We start from the raw sequence: 17866 nt of genomic DNA, 5'->3' as shown, positions 1-17866 counted from the left end.
CTATGACCTCTTCAATCTTCCATTTTTCATGCTTTCAAACTAGTACCACACAGATGCTACCACTGAGTTCTGCTGCTAGCTCAAAATGTAGCCTGTCTCGCTTGGATCACAGTGCTGACCACGTGGAAACATTTCCTTAGGCTGTTGCCTTTGAGAATCCTTTCACTTTAGACCCTCTCCCTTCAAGTGAACTTGTACCTTTATAAGATGGAGCCTCTGATGGGTGTTATCCTAGCCTTGTGACACCATTCTTACTGTTCCAGTGCTTGGGATTCTGTTTAATAATGCTAGTCTCCTTAACAGTCATAGCTACTTTCAAAGCTGCCTTGTCTATATGGTTAAACTTGCTTACACTCTTTTCCTCACTAGCATACACAATTTTAATATCTTTCTGCTTCATTTTTTTTCTTTCTTATGGTAGACCTGGATAAGAATAGTAAACAGTAGCCATACCATAGCTCAAATGCTATTTTATCTTGAAATTTCCTTTACCAAGCAAGTTAGTTTGCTGCCTTCAAGTTAAACCTCACTCACGTTCTTAGTGCACAAGCAGAATACAGAAAGATTCTTGGACAAAATATCACATGAATGGCCCTGACCTGCTTTTCTAAGAGTCCTTGTTCCCCTTTGAAATCTCATGAGCTGGATTTCCACTGTCTACACTCTTCTCAGCTCTTCCAAGGTCCCATGAGAATGGCCCACTAAATCCTATTTCTAGCATGTTAGACTTTTTCTAGCCCAAGTACCACACTCTTCCATATTCCAGCCACAAAAAAAGTTTCAAAGGCCTAAGAACCACATAGTCAGGTTTATCATAGCAAAAGCCCCAACTCAGCTGGGTGTAGTGGCACATGCCTTTAATCCCAGCACTTGGGAGGCAGAGGCAGGCAATGTCTGCGAGTTCGAGGTCAGCCTGGTCTACACAGTGAGTTCCAGGTCAGCAGAGCTACATAGTAAAACAAAACAAAACAAAACAAAACAAAACAAAACAAAACAAAAAACAAACAACAACCTGAAACCTCACAACAACAACAACAAAAATAAAACCAAAAAAGAACCCCACTTGTTAATACTAATTTTATATATTAATTACTTTTTCTGTTACTGTAATCTCTGATAAAAGCAATTTAAGGGAGGGAAGAGTTTATTTAGGCTTACAATTTTGAAGGTGCATGTCCATCATTGCAGGGAAGTCAAGTCAGCAGAAACTCGAAACATCGGGCTACATTGCATCACAGGCAGGAAGCAGAGTGAGAGATGCATTCTTGTGCTCAGTTCTCTCTCTCCTTTTTATACTCTCCAGAATGCCAGCCCATGGATGATTCTTTCTACCTCAGTTGAAATAATCTAGATAAGCCCTGACAAGAATTCCCAGAAATTTGTTTCTATTGTGATTATAAATCCTATCAAGTTGATAATGAATATTAGCCATCATAACTCATCATAACTCACCACATGACATTCTTCTCTTGTGTGTGTCTTTGTATCCAATTATCCAATTCCCTCTATTTGTTTTCAGTGCTGAGAAGTGAACCTAGGACTTCAGTGTGCTAGTTAAGTGCTATTACTGGTCTATGTCCTTAGGCCTTTCCCTTTTCTTCAGATAACATCAATCATTGGATTAGAACACACCAATTTTACAGGACATTATCTTAAGGTGATTAAATCTGTAGGAACCTTATTTCCAAATGAGGTTACTCACCGTTTCTGGGTGGACTTGGGTTTAGAAGGAACAGTATTCAGCACCATTCTAAATATTCTGTTTATTGTCTCTCTAACCTACTAGAATGTTAGCACCATAAGATTTCAGCTTGTTTGTTTGATGTAGGGGATTTTTGAGACTATAATATAATTATAACATTTCCTCCTTCCCCTCTTCCCCTCCAAACCCTCACATACATCCCTCAGGCTTTTATTCAAATTTGTGGCTTCTTCTTTAAAATTAATTGTTATCATATGCATATATATACACATATATACACACACACACACATATATATACACATATGTACATGCATTTACTTCTATAAATGTTACTTCTATCTGTTTTTAGGGCTAACCATTTGGCATTGGCCAACTGATTGGTGTGTTCTTTGCTGGGGAAGGCTACTTCTTCCACTCTCACCTTTCCTCATTTACCCATAGTTCTTTGTGTAGGGTTGAGGACTTGTGGGTTGGGCTTTCTCCATCCACTTTGGCATGTCCATTGATGTTGTCTTAGTCAGGGTTCTCTAGAGTTACAGAACTTATGGAGTGTCACTATATATTAAGGGAATGTGTTGTGATGACTTACAGTCTATAGTCCAACTCCCCAACAATGGGCAGCTGTGAATAGGAAGTCCAAGAATCTAGTAGTTGCTCAATCCCATGAGGCTAGTTGTTTCAGCTGGTCTTCTGTAAAAGTCAGTTCCAACAGATGTGTTGGCAAGTAAATGCAAGCAGTCAAAGAGCGAATCTTCCTTCTTCCAATGTCCCTATGTGGGTCTCCAGCAGAAGGTGTGGCCCAGATTACAGGTATGTACCACCAAGCCTGGATCTTGGACTTGTTTTGTCCCTGGCTGACCTTGAACTCAGAGAACTCCTTGCCTTAGTCTCCTGGGATTAAAGACATGTAATACCTTGCTTGGGCCTAAGCTTTCCATAGCCACTATGCCTCAAGATATCCATGCCAAGATCGAGGTCAGAAACTTGTGTCTTCCAGCCTCAAGACCTGGATCACAGGTGAGCACTCCAATTCTGGATGGTAGCTTATTCCGATATAGTCAAGTTGACAACCAGGAATAACAGATGTTGTACCTGTTTATCTCACATCTGGGCAGTCATGTTGGTGAGATTTTGTGGGTGTAGCTTCTGATATTACTAGAAGATTGTTGTCTATTTTATCTATTGGTGTGTCTTCAGTGTTTAGAGAAGTGCTTGATACATAGTAGACTTAGTATTTGGTGAATGAACCTTAGTGCCTATCTGCCCCCAACTCCAGAGGGAATTTGAGTGACAGATGCCGCTAAAGATGAGCTTTCGGGTATTGGTATTGCTGGGAACATGGACAATGCTCTATAAATGTTTGCAGGACGAATAGAAATATTCACTAGATATATTACTTTAACATTTACAGAGTGCCTCCTTTGTACAAGGCACAGGGAAAATATGCAAAGAAGTCAGAATGAAGCTGCTGACTACGTACTCTGGTTTTATGTCTGTGTGACCATCGGCAAATCGTTCAGTCTTCATTTTACTTCCCTTATGTATTAAGTGAAGGTAATAACAGAACCTACCATAGAACCTTGTCATGTGGATTATGTAGGCTCATATACTTAAATTGTTTTGCATAGTACTCAGAATATGGGAAGCACCATAACAGTAATAGCTGCTATTATTATAGCTGGTGTTATGTGCTAGTTTTGTGCCACACTTTTCTTCAAAAAACAACTTTATTGAGATAAAGTTCACATACTATGAAACCAGGCCCTTTCCAAAAGCACCATTTCATGGCTTTTAGAATACAAGCAATGTTGGGCTCCCATCACAAGTTCCCTTTAAAGATCTTATCCCTTCCAATAAGGTCCTATACACATTAGTAGACACTTCTGCAGCCCACCCCAACCCCCCCCCCAGCTCTACTGATGCTACTCTAATTTCCATGTCTATAGATTTGCTTCTTTTGGAACTTCATATAAAAGGAATCATATAATATTTGCCTTTTGTGACTGGTTTATTTCACTTAGTAGAAAGTTTTTAAGCTTCACCACACTTTTATACATATATTTTAATTTATTTTTCTTTTCAACACATCTTGACCAAATTTTCCCTCCCTCCACTCCTCTAAGTTCCTCCCTGACTCCTCCCAGTCCCCTTCTTCCCCCTCGCACCCACTCTTTTTTATGTTTTAATACTTTATTCTTTCTGTTGTTTTTATACAGAATTTCACTATGTAGTCTAGGCTGGCTTGGAATTCACAATTCTCCTGCCTCACCTTCCTAAGATTATAAGCATGCACTAGACTCCTCAAATAATATTTTGCTTCAAATTTGACATTTATTTATTTTATGTGCCTACATGCATGTAATGTGTACCATGTATGTGCCTGGTGCCCACAGAAGGTTTTGAATCAACCCTCTGGAACTGGAATTATGAATGATTGTGAGATGCCTTGTGGCTGCTGGGAATCAAATCAGGTCCTCTGCAACAAGTGCTCTTAACCACTAAGCCATCTTTCCACCCAATATTTCAGTTTTTGATTATACCTCATTTTGTTTATCCAACAATTGCTTATTTGGTTATTATTATTTATAAGGCAACAATGAATACTCTATAGACTTTTGTATAGTCATTTAGTTGTACACTTTCATTCCTCTTTAGACACCCAGAAGTAGAATTGTTGGCTCTATTTTTTTTTAACCTTTTAAGTAATAGACTGCTTTACAAAGGGACAGCTCCATTTTACATTCCTGTTGGCAATGAATGAGAGTTCCAATATCTCCACATTTGTGCTAACATTTTTTAAAATTGTAAATCCCTTTGATGTTTGCCATTATAGAGGATGTGGTATCTTACTATGTATGTTTAAGAAACTGATATTTAGGGCTGGTGTGATGGCTCAGCACTGGCTGCTTTTCCAAAGGTCCTGAGTTCAAATCCCAGCAACCACATGGTGGCTCACAACCATCCATAGTGAGATCTGATGCCCTCTTCTGGCACATCTGAAAACAGCTACAGTGTTGACCAGAGCAAGCAGAGGTCCTAAAAATTTAATTCCCAACAACCACATGAAGGCTTACAACCATCTGTTCAGCTACAGCGTACTCATATACATAAAATAAATAAATCTAAAAAAAAAAAAAGAAAGAAACTGATATTTAGGGGCTCAGAGGTTAAGAGCACTTGCACCTTCCACCTTCCAGAGGACCCAACTTCAGTTCCCAGCAACCACATCAGGTGGCTCACAGCCACCTGTAACTCCAGCTCCAGGGGATCCGATGTTGATATGTAGCATACACTTTTACACACACACATACACACACACACACACACACACACACACACACTAATAATGATAATATAGTAATAATAATAACATAAATTTTTACAAAGAAAGTGATGCTTTTCCATTAACTTTTATTTTCTGCCCATGGAAGGATAGCTTAAGAACATCATTCTGTAGCTGTTTCTATCAAGGCAGTCCTGAGCAGTGGGAACTAAATGAAGTCCAGCAGTCAGTGGCTAGCTAAGCACACTAGAGAACTTCTGCATCAGCTCAGAAGGCATTTTTCATGCCTTGTAATCATTCTGGACCCTATGTTAGAAAGCTGGCTATTCCCATTGTTCTTGAGCTTTCTCCTTGGTTAGTCACAGCCTTCTCAGCACCTCTCACTCTGCTGTTTCTATCCAATCTCTTTAGGATCTCTACAGAAGCACAGAACATTTATCACTGGGAAAATCAGGGATAGACTCAAAAAGAGGCTTCCTCCTTGTCCTCCTTTTCTCCTTACTTCTTTCCCTCTTCCTCCTTCTCCTTCATGTGCAAGGGTGTTTTGCCTGTGTTTATGTCTGTGCACCACATGAGTGCCTGGCACCCTTGAAGGCCAGAAGAGTGTTTAAAATCCTTCTTGAACAGGAGTTACAGTTTGAGTTGTCATGTGGGTGCTTGAAATTGAAGCCAGGTTCTTCGGAAGAGCAATTAGTGCTCTTAATTTCTGAACCATCTCTCCAGCTCCTAAACTTTCTATTGTTATTTTGGGTTTTGGAGATAGCATCTCACACTGTAGCTAAGGAACTCATTATTAGTTCAGGTTGGCCTCTAAATACTAGCAACCCATGCTGAGAATCTGATTCGGGTCTTAATGAAATGATAAAACTTCACTGATTGGCAATGGTGGAATGAATGAAGATGCCATTTCCATGGGGATTAGAAAATGACGGTTGAAGAAAGATGTTTTGACATCAAGTCTGACTCTAATGGGGAGTCCTGGGGCTTGTTGGAAATGATCATCAATGATCAAAAGACCCTTGTCAAAAAGGCCTTCCTTGGTCAAAAGACCCAGTAACTGGCTAATATAGGGAATCCTGGGGTCGGATAGGATTGGAAATCTGAGTATTGATTTGGATGAAGAATTTAGAGGCTGGCGGGCTGAAGGTAAATGCCTGTAGAGTTACATGTGTGTGTGTGTGTGTGTGTGTGTGTGTGTGTGTGTGTGTGTAGGGGGTGGTGGTAGTGGTGGGGGTGGGGGTGGTGGTGATGGTAGTAGTAGTTGAATTCCAGGGACTGTCTGGGATATGGAACTACAGACTGGATGGGCTGGAGGATCACAAGGCTAGAGAAACACAAAAGTACAGAGATGGAGTTAATGGTCTATAACTGACTAGTTGTAATGAAAAATCAAGAGATTGTCATGGAGCTGGAAGGAGATCATCTAAAACAAGAAGCCAGCTGGGATAAGGAATGGGATACTGAGTGGGGTTGGCAGACTGAGGGGTTGGAAGTCTGAGTTGGCTGAGTCTGGAGACTGCCTGGGCTGGGTGTTTTGACGGCTTGGGTCTTGGGCCTGTTGGACCAGTGCATATTAGAATAGGTTGGAGGACTTCATTAGGCTGTTAGGTGAAGACCCCAGGACAGCTGGAATGGAGATATCTCCTGTAGGCTGAGCTAAGGCTGGCATCCAGCTGAGGTGCCAATGCTTTGGGGCTGGTCCAGCTAGGGTGCTGGTGGCGACTGCAGGTGGGGCGCGCGGGGGCGGGTCGGGAGAGCTGGGTGGGGGCAGGGGCGGGGGGCGGGCCGGCGGCCGGGGCGGTCCCGCGCGGCCGCGCTGCGCAGTGACTCCGCAGCGGGCGGAGCGCCGTGGGCCGCGTCCTTCCGAGCCCTGGCGGTGGCGGTGGCGGCGGCGGCGGCGGCGGTGGCGGCGGTAGCCTCAGCTCCTGCGCCCCGTGCCGCCGGCCCCAGCGCTGTCTCCCGGGCCCCCTAGGGCCCCCGGGCCCCCGAGCCCGGTGCGCGCCCTCGCGTCCCGCCGGCCCCCTCCCCCGGCTGGGCCCGGGGGAGGGTGGCGCCGTGAGCGAGCGGGGACTGGGCTCTCCTGCCCGTTCCCCTGTCCCTGGGCCGCCAGGATGGAGGCGGGGTCCGGTCCTCCGGGTGGCCCGGGATCTGAGAGCCCCAACCGGGCGGTGGAGTACCTGCTGGAGCTGAACAACATCATCGAGAGTCAGCAGCAGCTGTTGGAGACCCAGCGGCGGCGCATAGAAGAGCTGGAGGGCCAGTTGGACCAGCTCACCCAGGAGAACCGCGACCTGCGGGAGGAGAGCCAGCTGCACCGTGGGGAACTGCACCGGGACCCCCTTGGCGCACGGGATAGTCCTGGCCGCGAAAGCCAGTACCAGAACCTGCGTGAGACCCAGTTCCACCACCGCGAGCTGCGGGAGAGCCAGTTCCACCAGGCGTCCCGGGACGTGGGCTACCCGAACCGGGATGGCGCTTACCAGAACCGGGAAGCTATCTATCGGGATAAGGAGCGAGAAGCCTCCTATCAACTCCAGGACACTACCGGTTACACAGCCCGCGAGCGCGACGTGGCCCAATGCCACCTGCACCATGAGAACCCAGCCCTGGGTCGCGAGCGTGGCGGGAGGGAGGCTGGGCCAGCGCACCCGGGCCGCGAGAAGGAAGCCGGCTATTCCGCGGCGGTGGGCGTGGGGCAGCGGCCACCGCGGGAGCGGGGCCAGTTGAGTCGTGGCGCATCCAGAAGCTCCAGTCCTGGCGCTGGCGGAGGTCACAGCACCAGTACCAGCACCAGCCCGGCTACAACCCTCCAGAGAAAGTAAGGAATGTGTTTGCGGCCCCCACCCTACCCATTCCTTTCCCTCTAGATCCCTCTCCAACTTAGCTGGCAGATAAAGTATATGAAACCCATGCCTGATCCCATTTCCTGCTTCGCCTGTCCCAATCGGGAGAAGGTTCTCCTCAACCAGCTGACATGCTTTCCCTAGCCACCACACATTGGTTTGGTCAGATGAGTGCGGGCTTCTTCTTTTCCCTGTAGAACCAAAGCCAGTTAGAGACTAAAGCAATTCCCACTACCTCCCTCCACTTCTTCAGCCCCTAGCTGTATCCTTTCCAGAGGATGGATTAAATAATTTTTAGACAGAGGTGGTATCAACTCAAGCCCCCTAAAGAGAGAAACACTCCTACACACCTTTTTTTTTGGGGGGGGGGTTGGTGATCTTGTCTCGAGGCAGGTGGGGACCAGAATGGAACTGCAGCATATCTTGGCATGGGGAGGGGGGGTGATGGTGGCAAAGATGGGGGAGCAAAGATGGAGGCTAGGCCCTTGGTTAGTTTCTCAAAGTCCAGCTGGTCTCCACCCTTCAAGAAAAACAACACCCATTTAAAGAGCCCTACCAGGAAGGGAAGTCCATAGATCTCCCATCTGTTGGATCAGCTTCAGTTCCTGTGCTGGGGTTTGTACATGTGTCTGAGACAGGTTAGGAATATTTTCTGAGTTGATGGGACATGGACAGGGTCTACTTTTCCTATGTAGATCCCATTGTGTGCTGATTGGGATAAATGTATTAGGCTGTGAGTCAAGGGCACGAAGGCTCACAGGGATGCCCTAAAGGCCCTCCTATTGCTTTACTGCTATACTGAAAAGAACACTGAACTGGGAGATGGGAGAACTGGCGTCCCCTTCCAGCTCTGTTGCAGATTGGCTTTGTGACCTTGACTGAGTCCCTTCTTCTGCCAGTCTATGATTTCCCCTAGATATTTTTTTTAAAGCCAGGGACTGCCAACTGAGATTCAATGGGTATGTTACTAACCCAGCCACACCAAAGAGCAAGTCTGAAGTCCTTTAGCAAATGGACAGGCTTCCCCCTCCTCTCACTGCTCAGCTGGTCCTACCATGTGCCACAACTAGTGGAGTGTCTCTTGGAGGCTGGGCTGGGGGTGGGGAAGCCTTCTGCCTCAGGAAATCTGCCGGGAGACAGCTCTCTGCAACTCCCCCATGGTGAGGCAGCAGGCTGGGGTGCTGGGTTGAGATGGCTGGGCCCCAGGAGCAGCAGCTGCAGCTTGAGGGCTTGGCTGGGCTCCACTGCAGTGCACCCTCAGCTGAGTGTTGAGGTGGAAGGACAGCCCCAGAATGGGGGGCAGAGAAAGACTGGATGGGGCATTGTGGTCCTTGAGCCTGGTTGCAGACTTCTCTAGAGGGGTCAGGCCTGTGATGGAGGGAGCAACCTCAATATGTATGGCTCCAGGGAGCAGATCCAGGAACAGAGGGAACATTTGAGATAAAATCAAGAGAACTTTTCAACCTAGCCAGTTGTGATGCAGTACATTGCCTCAAGGGATGGGGGTAGTAGCTGGCCTGACTGGTCCACTTGAAGTCTAAAGGGGGTCTGAGAGAGCTGGAGGAAGCATATAGTTCCTGATTTGAGCATTAAGCCCAATGAAAAGACCTGAATCTTTCTCAATTTCCGAATTCCATTGCTCTCAGATTCTCTACCCTGCAGACATAGGTCTGATTTTCTTGGCTGGCTGGAAGCCCATTTGCCCTTCTGCCATCCTTGCGGGCCTGCTTCTGACTCCTTCCTTCTTTTTGTACACTTTCCAGGTTGCTTGTTGGAATCCCTTGCATCACATTTCCTACTGGCTAATAAAGAGGTTTAAATAACACTTTGGATTTCTCTCAACCACATATTAACTGCTTGCCTATCTATGATTGCTTCCTTTGGACTTCACAGCCCAGCCCACTCAGTGAGCATCAGCAACTCCATTTTAGAGAGGGAGAAACTGAGGCTTCAAGATGAAGGGGCCTTATTCAAGGTTATGCTACTATTTGCTAATGGAGCTGTGACTAGAATCTAAGTCTGCCTGTCTTAAAGGCATGCTATTTGTTCCCTACAGCTTAACTACTCCTAGGAGTCTTGGCCTCAGGACCTGCTGAGGTACTGAACTTGGAAAAGCCAAAAGAGCCTTAGGTATCTCCAGGTTTTGAACTAGAAGAGATGGGTCTGGAATGAGTGGAGGAGTTGATGAGAAGAAAAGACAGCTGTCTTCCTCTTTCCCACCCTCCTCCTTGCCCGGTGTCAGGAGAACCTGTAGCCATTGCTGTAACCAATGCTGCTGCAAGCGACTCCCCTGCTAGGCCTGTTCTAGGTTTGTAAGGAGTGGGTGAGAAGGCTGCTGTTGGAAGCGCGGGCAGGCAGGGTGGGAGTTCAGCAGCTGAGGCTGCAGCATTGGGGGAGGACAGGCAGAGCTGGTACAGGCTGGGCTCTGTTGGGCCCCAGGCTCCCTCTGGTGGACAGACTAGGAAGACTAGGGCCTGGGTCAAGATGTTGCTTGTTGGGAGCCTGTTCTGCCCCAGACTCAGTTCTCCCAACAACCCTTTGTGCATCTGTCACTACCATCATGTCACAGCATAAGAAACCTAGGGCTCTGAGAAGTGATGTCCATCAGAGGTCACGCTACTAACACAACATGCTCCCGTTCCTGTGAACTCGGCCTTCTTTGCTTTGGGCATCACCCATCCATGTTCGGATCATTTACCCAGGACTCCCACATCCTTCCCTACTGCTCTTCTGGACAGGTTCCAGGATGCCAGAATCTCTGCTGCCAGGCTCTGGGTGTGGCCTTCCTAGTGTGACAGAAAGCAACATGAGTCCCTACCTCCTTCTGGTCACTGCTACATGAGGATTGAGTTGTTTGCTTACTAGTTGTTGATCCTGACTAATCCTCAGATCTTTTTATGTGGAGCTCTCACCTCCTGCCATGATTTAAAAAGAGATTTTTTTTTTTTGGTTGTTAAGCTTGGTCTCCCCCCACCCCCAACACACTACAGTTCTGGTACCTAAAATGATTTCTAGAGGCTAGGACTCACTGCTCAGTGCCCTGTGCCCAAGAGAGCTCTGTTCCTACATTTTCTGCATGGGCCTAGCTTTATCTCTGCTGTATGCAGTGGTGGGTTGAAGCCAGTATAGTGGTAACTGTCTATCCTCTGCTCCCTCCTCCCCACCCCACCCCCCTGTGTTCTTGACACCCAGGGCGATGCATAGTCCTACCATTTCACTGCTGAGCTCTCATCATGTGTGTGTGGTGGGTTGTCAGCATGCTCCCCATAAGGGGCCCAGGCTGCTGAGAAAATGAATAAGTGAGAGCAATCCCAGGGTGAGGCTCTGGGGGAAGTCTGGCCCCTTTGGCGTGCTGGATTCTTTTTCTAGGGTGTCTCTCTTTCCTTTCAGGAGGGAAACTATTTATTGTCCCCTCTGCCGTGTCGTGAGCATTATGCTGGTATGGGAGAAAATGATAATGTTAAGTTTAAGGAGAATTGGGAGTCTTGCTTTCTCTGTCTAGATCTGGGGCAAGAATGGGGTTGTTGTCATCCACAAATATTTCTTGGCTGTGTTCACAGAGCAGGAGGGGCCACCAGGCTGAGCAAACACCATGCTCTTGGCACTTGCAGAGCCCTCTTCCCACCAGCCAGGAAGACAGGGTTTCGGGCTTAGTCAGGCCATAGACAGTACAGAGGACAAAGTGAACCAAAAGGGTGGGGTTCCTCAGAGGATAGAGGGACCAAAGTGAGCCAGGCCACTGTTTGAGGACCTGGGCAGTAGAGGAAGGTGCTTTGAAGAAGTGCACAGTCCCTTGGTGTCCAATTGATGTTTGCTGCCTGTTCTTTCTCTGTCCACCTCCTACCTACTATGGCCTCTGAATTTGCTAGGGGCAGAGTAAAAGCCTGGAGCATGGTGAAGAGGCCCTGTTCATATTGAGTCTCAGCTTTCTGGGTGGTAGGCACTATCCTATGCAGCTTTATGTAATAATAGCTAACATTTTTTTTTACTGCATTTACTGTGTGCTGGACACTGCCTTCTACATGCTTCCCATGGAATCATTCCTTCTGTCTTCACATGCATCCCTTTATGTAAATTGTTATTAACTCCATTTTACGGATGTAGAAGCTGAGGTCTAGAAACTTCAGGTAACACAGCCAAGGTCCCTAAGTGAATACGTGGCAGGACTACAAAAGAGCTAGTAGGAACCCAGGCTGGGCTCCAGAGCCTGTAGCATTCTTGACATTCTTACCCATCAGGCAGCCCCATGTCTTATCTCATTGTCACAGACCCCTCGCCAGGTGGGCGTTACTGCTATCCTCAGATGAGGAAATGAGGAATCCGGGAGGAGCTGTAAAGGAACCTGCTGATGAGACCTAGAATTGTATGGCTCTCAGTCGTTCAATGCACTGCTCCCTGCCAGAAGAGGGGTTTAGAGACATGGACCTAGTCACGACTCAGGCTTTCCTCCGACAGAGGTTCCCTCTTACAATTACCTCCTGATTGTTGCCACCATGTATTTCTGTTAAGCCTCTGATTAGCTGGAGCCAAGCCATGTCTGCAGTCTGGCTCCTATGTTTTTCATTGTCTTTCTGTTTCTGTCCACAGATTCCCCTTCTCTCATTTTGGTGAGTCCCTTGTCCTCAGTCCATGCTTGAGTTAGCCTTGTGCTGTTCCCTCATCTTTGGTTGAATTTTTAAGATTGAATTAGCTGACAGCTCTTCACACCTCTCCTGTGTTTATTTGGTGGTCCTTAATTTGTTTAAAAAAATTCTATTTTGTGTCTGTGGCATTTTTTTGCCTGTATGTGTACCACATATGTGCCCATGGAGGCCAAAAGAGGGCACTGGATTTCCTGAACTGAAGCTGTGAGCTGCCATGTGAGTTGCTGGGAATCAAACCTGGGTCTTCTAGAAGAACAAAAAGTACTTTTAATTATTGAGCCATCTCCCAAGCCCTTGTTCATTTTTTTAAAGATTTATTTATTATTATATGTAAGTACACTGTAGCTGTCCTCAGACATATCAGAAAAGTCCATTGGACCCCATTACAGATGGTTGTGAGCCACCATGTGGTTGCTGGGATTTGAACACAGGACCTTCGGAAGAACAGTCAGTGCTCTTAACCGCTGAGCCATTTTGCCAGCCCTTATTGGTCGTTCTTAATGCTCAGTTTATCCTTGGCATTTGCAATGAGCAGATTATCCTTTTTATCTTCTTTTTATTATTTTTATTTTATGTATAGGGAAGTTTTGCCTGCACGTCTGTGCACAGTATGCATTCTCTGCTTGTAGAGACCAGAAGAGGACATCAGATCCCGTGGGACTGCAGTTACAGATTGTGGGTGCTGGAAATTAAACCTGGGTCCTTTGTAAGAGCAACTAATGCTATTGACCACTGAACCATCTCTCTAGCCCCAGGTCTAGCTTTTTACAATACCTTTGTAGTTGTTCACATTATTGTGCCTCCTACTAGCCTCTAAAACAGCGGTTCTCAATCTGTGGGTTGCAACTCCTTTGGGAGTTGCATATCAGCTATCCTGCATATCAGATATTTACATCACAATTCATAACAGTAGCAAAATTACAGTTATGAAGTAGCAACAAAATAATCTTATGGTTGGGGGTTACTGCAACATGAGGAGATGTATTAAAGGGTCACAGCATTAGGAAGGTTGAGAAACCCTGTGACTTAACTGACATGTATTGAGTACAAGTTTTGTATTGGATTCTGTGCTTGGTGCAGGGGGCATAACAAAGGGCTGAAGAACTTGGAAGTACTTTGCATAACACATAGCTGCTCAGTCAATTCTGAGTAAACACATGAATGTCTAATTAAGTCCTGGTGAGCTAATGGCCCAGTACCTCAGTTTTTCTTTATTCTGGACTCCTTTGGAGAGAAATGTCAACTTCAAAATTCTTTTGGCCTTTTCCACTTGCTCCCTGGAGGCATTTGGCTTATGACTTTTCTGCCTTTTACACCCAGTGGTCTCCCAATTCATATAGTGACAGAGAAGCAGGATTGAATGAGACTTTTGAAGATATACAGGCCGCCGGGCATGGTGGCACATGCCTTTAATCCCAGCATTTGGGAGGCAGAGGCAGGCGGATTTTTGAGTTTGAGGCCAGCCTGGTCTACAGAGTGAGTTCCAGGACAGCCAGGGCTACACAGAGAAACTCTGTCTTGAAAAACAAAAAAAAAACAAACAAACAAAAAGATATGCAGGCCAATCTGCTCATCATTATATCTCCTTAGCATGCCATGTCTGTGTCATGCGACATTCTTGATCCATGGAGGAAAATCCTCTCTCTTGAGTGAACCAGGCAGTCCTGTACAAGACCTGTATGCAGTTCACCCAAGTCTGGTTACAAGTTGTTGATTTATAAATTTTTCCATTTCTTTTCCCCTTTTTGTTTCCATCCAGTCTTTATTGAGAAGATACCCAAGGCCACGCACAGCATCTTGGGGTGGGAATAGACTTGGGCCTTTTTGGTTCCTTCCCTGGCAGGAGCCAGTGTGACAGGGAAGAAAGGTGAATAAATGCCTTATTTCCTCCTTGGTGGGGATCTGCTAAGGCTAGACAAGAATAGATGATACTTCCCTGCCCCCTAGAGGCGAAGTGCGACAAACAACGTGAAAAAAGTCCTATCATATCTTAGCCAAAACAAAGATGGCTAGCCAGTTATATGACTGATTGGGACTGTTCCTCTCGTGCTTTAGATGTAAATGAACCACCACCATCACCAGAGAGGTACCCTTTACTCATAGAAGATGCGTTGATGTGGCATTATGTGATCTTTTTTAGACTATAAGTTTCATTTATTTTTTTGTTGGCGCATGGAAATAAGAGTGCAGTTGTATGATTCTTGGGTTTTCTTAAAAGGTTAGTATGGGGGCTGGAGAGATGGCTCAGCGGTTAAGAGCACTGACTGCTCTTCCAGAAGTCCTGAGTTCAAATCCCAGCAACCATATGGTGGATCACAACCATCTGTAATGAAACCTGAAGCCCTCTTCTGGGGTGTCTGAAGAAAGCTACATTGTACTTCCATAAATAAATTAATTAATTTTAAAAAAGGTTAGTATGACTGTATATCCAGGTCTTATGATTTCCTACTGGATCTCAGGTTACAGTGTATTACACTCACCTGAATCAAATTGTCTTAGGGTCTCTATTGCTGTGAAGAGACACCATGACCACAGCAACTCTTATAAACAGTGCAGTTTTATTTACCCCTAAAAAGAATTAAGTAGTGTCATTTGTAAGAAAAAAATGAATAGAACTGGAAATCATGCTAAGCAAAATAAGCCAGACACAGAAAGGCCATTTTGTATGTTTTTCTCATATGCAGAATCTGCATTAATATATATATATGTATATATATATACACATATATATATATATGTATATATATATATACACATGTGTGTGTGTGTACTATATATTTATAGATATATGTGGGCTAGGGAGATGGCATAGTGGGTAAAATGCTTGTTGTGCAATTGTGAGGATCTGAGATAGGATTCCCAGCACCCACTAAAAAGCTGGGTGTTTTGGTGCACCCCTGTCATCCCAGCGCTGGGGAGGTGGAGACAGGAGGATCCATGAATCTTGTCAGCTGAAGTCAGTCTAACCAGTCAGTGAGTTCCAAGTTCTGTGAGAGATCCTATCTCAAGGAGAAGGTGAAGAGTGGATTTGGAAGACACTCAACATCAACCTCAGGCATGCTCACACACAGCGCACACACACACACACACAGACACACACACACACACACACGAACAAGTGTATACACAATTATATGTAACCTGAAAGCAAAAATGGGACTATTTGCAGGGAAGAAGGGCACCAGTGAAGGGAGGAGAGAAAAGTAAGAGAGCGCTTTGGGGGCATGAATATGAGCAAAGGACAAGAGTCCACATGTGAATATTATATAATGAGCCTTTAGTCCCAGTACTGGAGAGGCAGAGGGAGGTGAATCTCAAGTTCCAGGACAGCCAAAGCTATACAGCCCTGTCGATAAAAATAAGAAAGGAAGGAAGAAAAAAACCAGCCCAATGAAACTAATTTTAAAAAGAAAACAATTTGTTAAGATAGTAGATCTCATTAAAAGAAAAAAAAAAAAAAGACCTGCACACTTGGGTGCCAGAGAGAGAATAGTAATGACACTAAATTCTTCAAGTGCCATCACAGAAGGGAACGGAGCCCGCTGCAGGAGTTCAGAGAGGTGGCAATCATTCATGATCAGCAGGGTTGTAAATGTCAGGTGTTGGAGCTGGAAGGGCCAGAACTATGAGGCTAAAGGAGATTTACTTTACAAGTGAGAAGACTGAGAACAGAAGAGACAAAAGACTGTTTAGGGCCATGCAAGGTGTGAGCAGGGGAGAGGTGTCAGAGCAGGGGAGAGCGTTCCTGACTGCAAGAGTCTCTCTAGTATTAATGCCAATGTTCAGAGCAGCTTCCCTCTAATGTGCTGTTTCCTGCTCTAAAATCTTAGGAAGGTGGAATTGTTTTGTGTTCTACTTATAGAAAACCCAAATGAAAGAAAGAGGAAAGCTAGGACGCAAAGAGACTAGGTGACTTGTTGGGGATGAAGCTTGAATGGTAGAGTGGCCTTCTGCTCCATTTTGGCTCCTTAGGACCAAACCTCTTGCTAGGATTTTTGTCTTGCTAGGATTTGTTTGGTGTATCTGAGGCAGCTCGGAGGCAATTTCTGCCTTGATAGTCAGGCTTGGACACCTCCCCTCCTCCCTGTTTCAACTTTCATATAAAGGAGGGCTGTACTTTTGAGAAAGACAGACTTGTGTCTGAATACGAATCTGCTTCAGTGTGCTAAATGACCTCAGTGAAACCATTTTCTGTTATAAGCTTTTATTTCCTGGTCTTTAAAATGGAATAACAATGCCCACTGCTCAGCATTAACTGAGATCATTTGAACTGCAATGTCAGATGCTTGTATGTGCTCAATAAACAATCATTTTCATTCTCTTTCTGGATCCAGGACTAGGCCAAGCTTTGCTTTCCTGAAAATTGTATATTTTATCCTTGCTAATATGGGGCTGTTGGGATGTTCATTGTGTCTTCCTTTCTGCCTCAGCCACCAGTTGACTTGAAATTTAGCTTGAAAAACATGTTTTGATCTCTTTCTCTGTCTCTCTGTCTCTCTCTCTCTCTCTCTCTCTCTCTCTCTGTGTCTCTCTCTCTCTCTCTGTCTCTCTCTGTGTGTCTCTCTGTCTCTCTCTCTCTGTCTCTCTCTCTGTCTCTCTCTCTGTCTCTCTCTCACACACAGCTTCTTATTGTTTTGTTCAATTTCTGGTCTGCCCTTATCTGTGCTCTTGGAATAAGTAACCTTAAATCCTTCATGACTCAGGCAGGTATAAATACTTGCTGGGTGTAAATAGTTTAGTAAATGGAAGACTGGATGGGGTTTGGAATGGTAATGGTGATGTTTGAAGAGGGTGGTGCAGGCTGAGCTGGTTGAAAAGGCATCAGTATAGATGGTTGTAGGGAGCCAAAGTATTAGTTTAGAGCAGTGGTTCTCAACCTCCCTAACGCTGTGACCCTTTAATGCAGTTCCTCATGTTCTGGTGACCCCCAACCATAACAGTATTTTCATTGCTACTTCATAACTGTATTTTTCTATTGTGAATCATAATGTAAATATCGATGTTTTCTGATGGTCTTAGGCAACACATGTGAAAGGGGCATCAGGACTCCCAGGTTGAGAAACCACTGGTTTAGAGTATCCAGTCCTGTACCCACCTCTCTTGCTTCTTCCCTAAACAGAAGCAAACACTGGAGACCAGAACCTCATATCAGGAGAATTATCACTGTCTCTGCTTGGTATGTACAGTATGAAAGACAGAGATCCCAGAAAAGGAAAGGGACTTGATTTTAGAATTTTAAAAAGCATTCCAGCCAATCAAGGTGGCACCCAGCTCAGCTGGGAGGCTGAGGCAGGAGGATTACTTGAGCGCAGAATTTCAAGACTAACCAACACTATCAAGACCTCATCTCAAAACCAAGAGAAACAAAGTGAGCACAAATCAAAGCAGTGTAT

At 45.4% G+C, this 17866-nt stretch overlaps 1 protein-coding gene across 3 annotated transcripts in view; it reads left to right on the top strand.

Moving 5' to 3' along the window:
- Nucleotides 1-6839: 6839 nt before the first annotated feature.
- Nucleotides 6840-17866, top strand: part of Iqsec2 (IQ motif and Sec7 domain ArfGEF 2) — an 80102-nt gene continuing 69075 nt past the window's right edge. For all 3 annotated transcript variants that reach the window (XM_029473108.2, XM_029473107.2, XM_029473106.2), the window contains exon 1: nucleotides 6840-7805. In XM_029473108.2, coding sequence (XP_029328968.1) covers nucleotides 7099-7805 — 707 coding nt within the window. In that variant the 5' untranslated portion in view covers nucleotides 6840-7098. The remainder of the gene's footprint in view (nucleotides 7806-17866) is intronic.

Source organism: Mus caroli, unplaced genomic scaffold (genome assembly GCF_978045245.1).
Source record: "Mus caroli unplaced genomic scaffold, Mus_caroli_1 scaffold_5, whole genome shotgun sequence".
Lineage (NCBI taxonomy): Eukaryota > Metazoa > Chordata > Mammalia > Rodentia > Muridae > Mus > Mus caroli.
The sequence above is the reverse complement of the archived record's forward strand: the minus strand, read 5'-3'. Positions and strand labels throughout refer to the sequence as shown.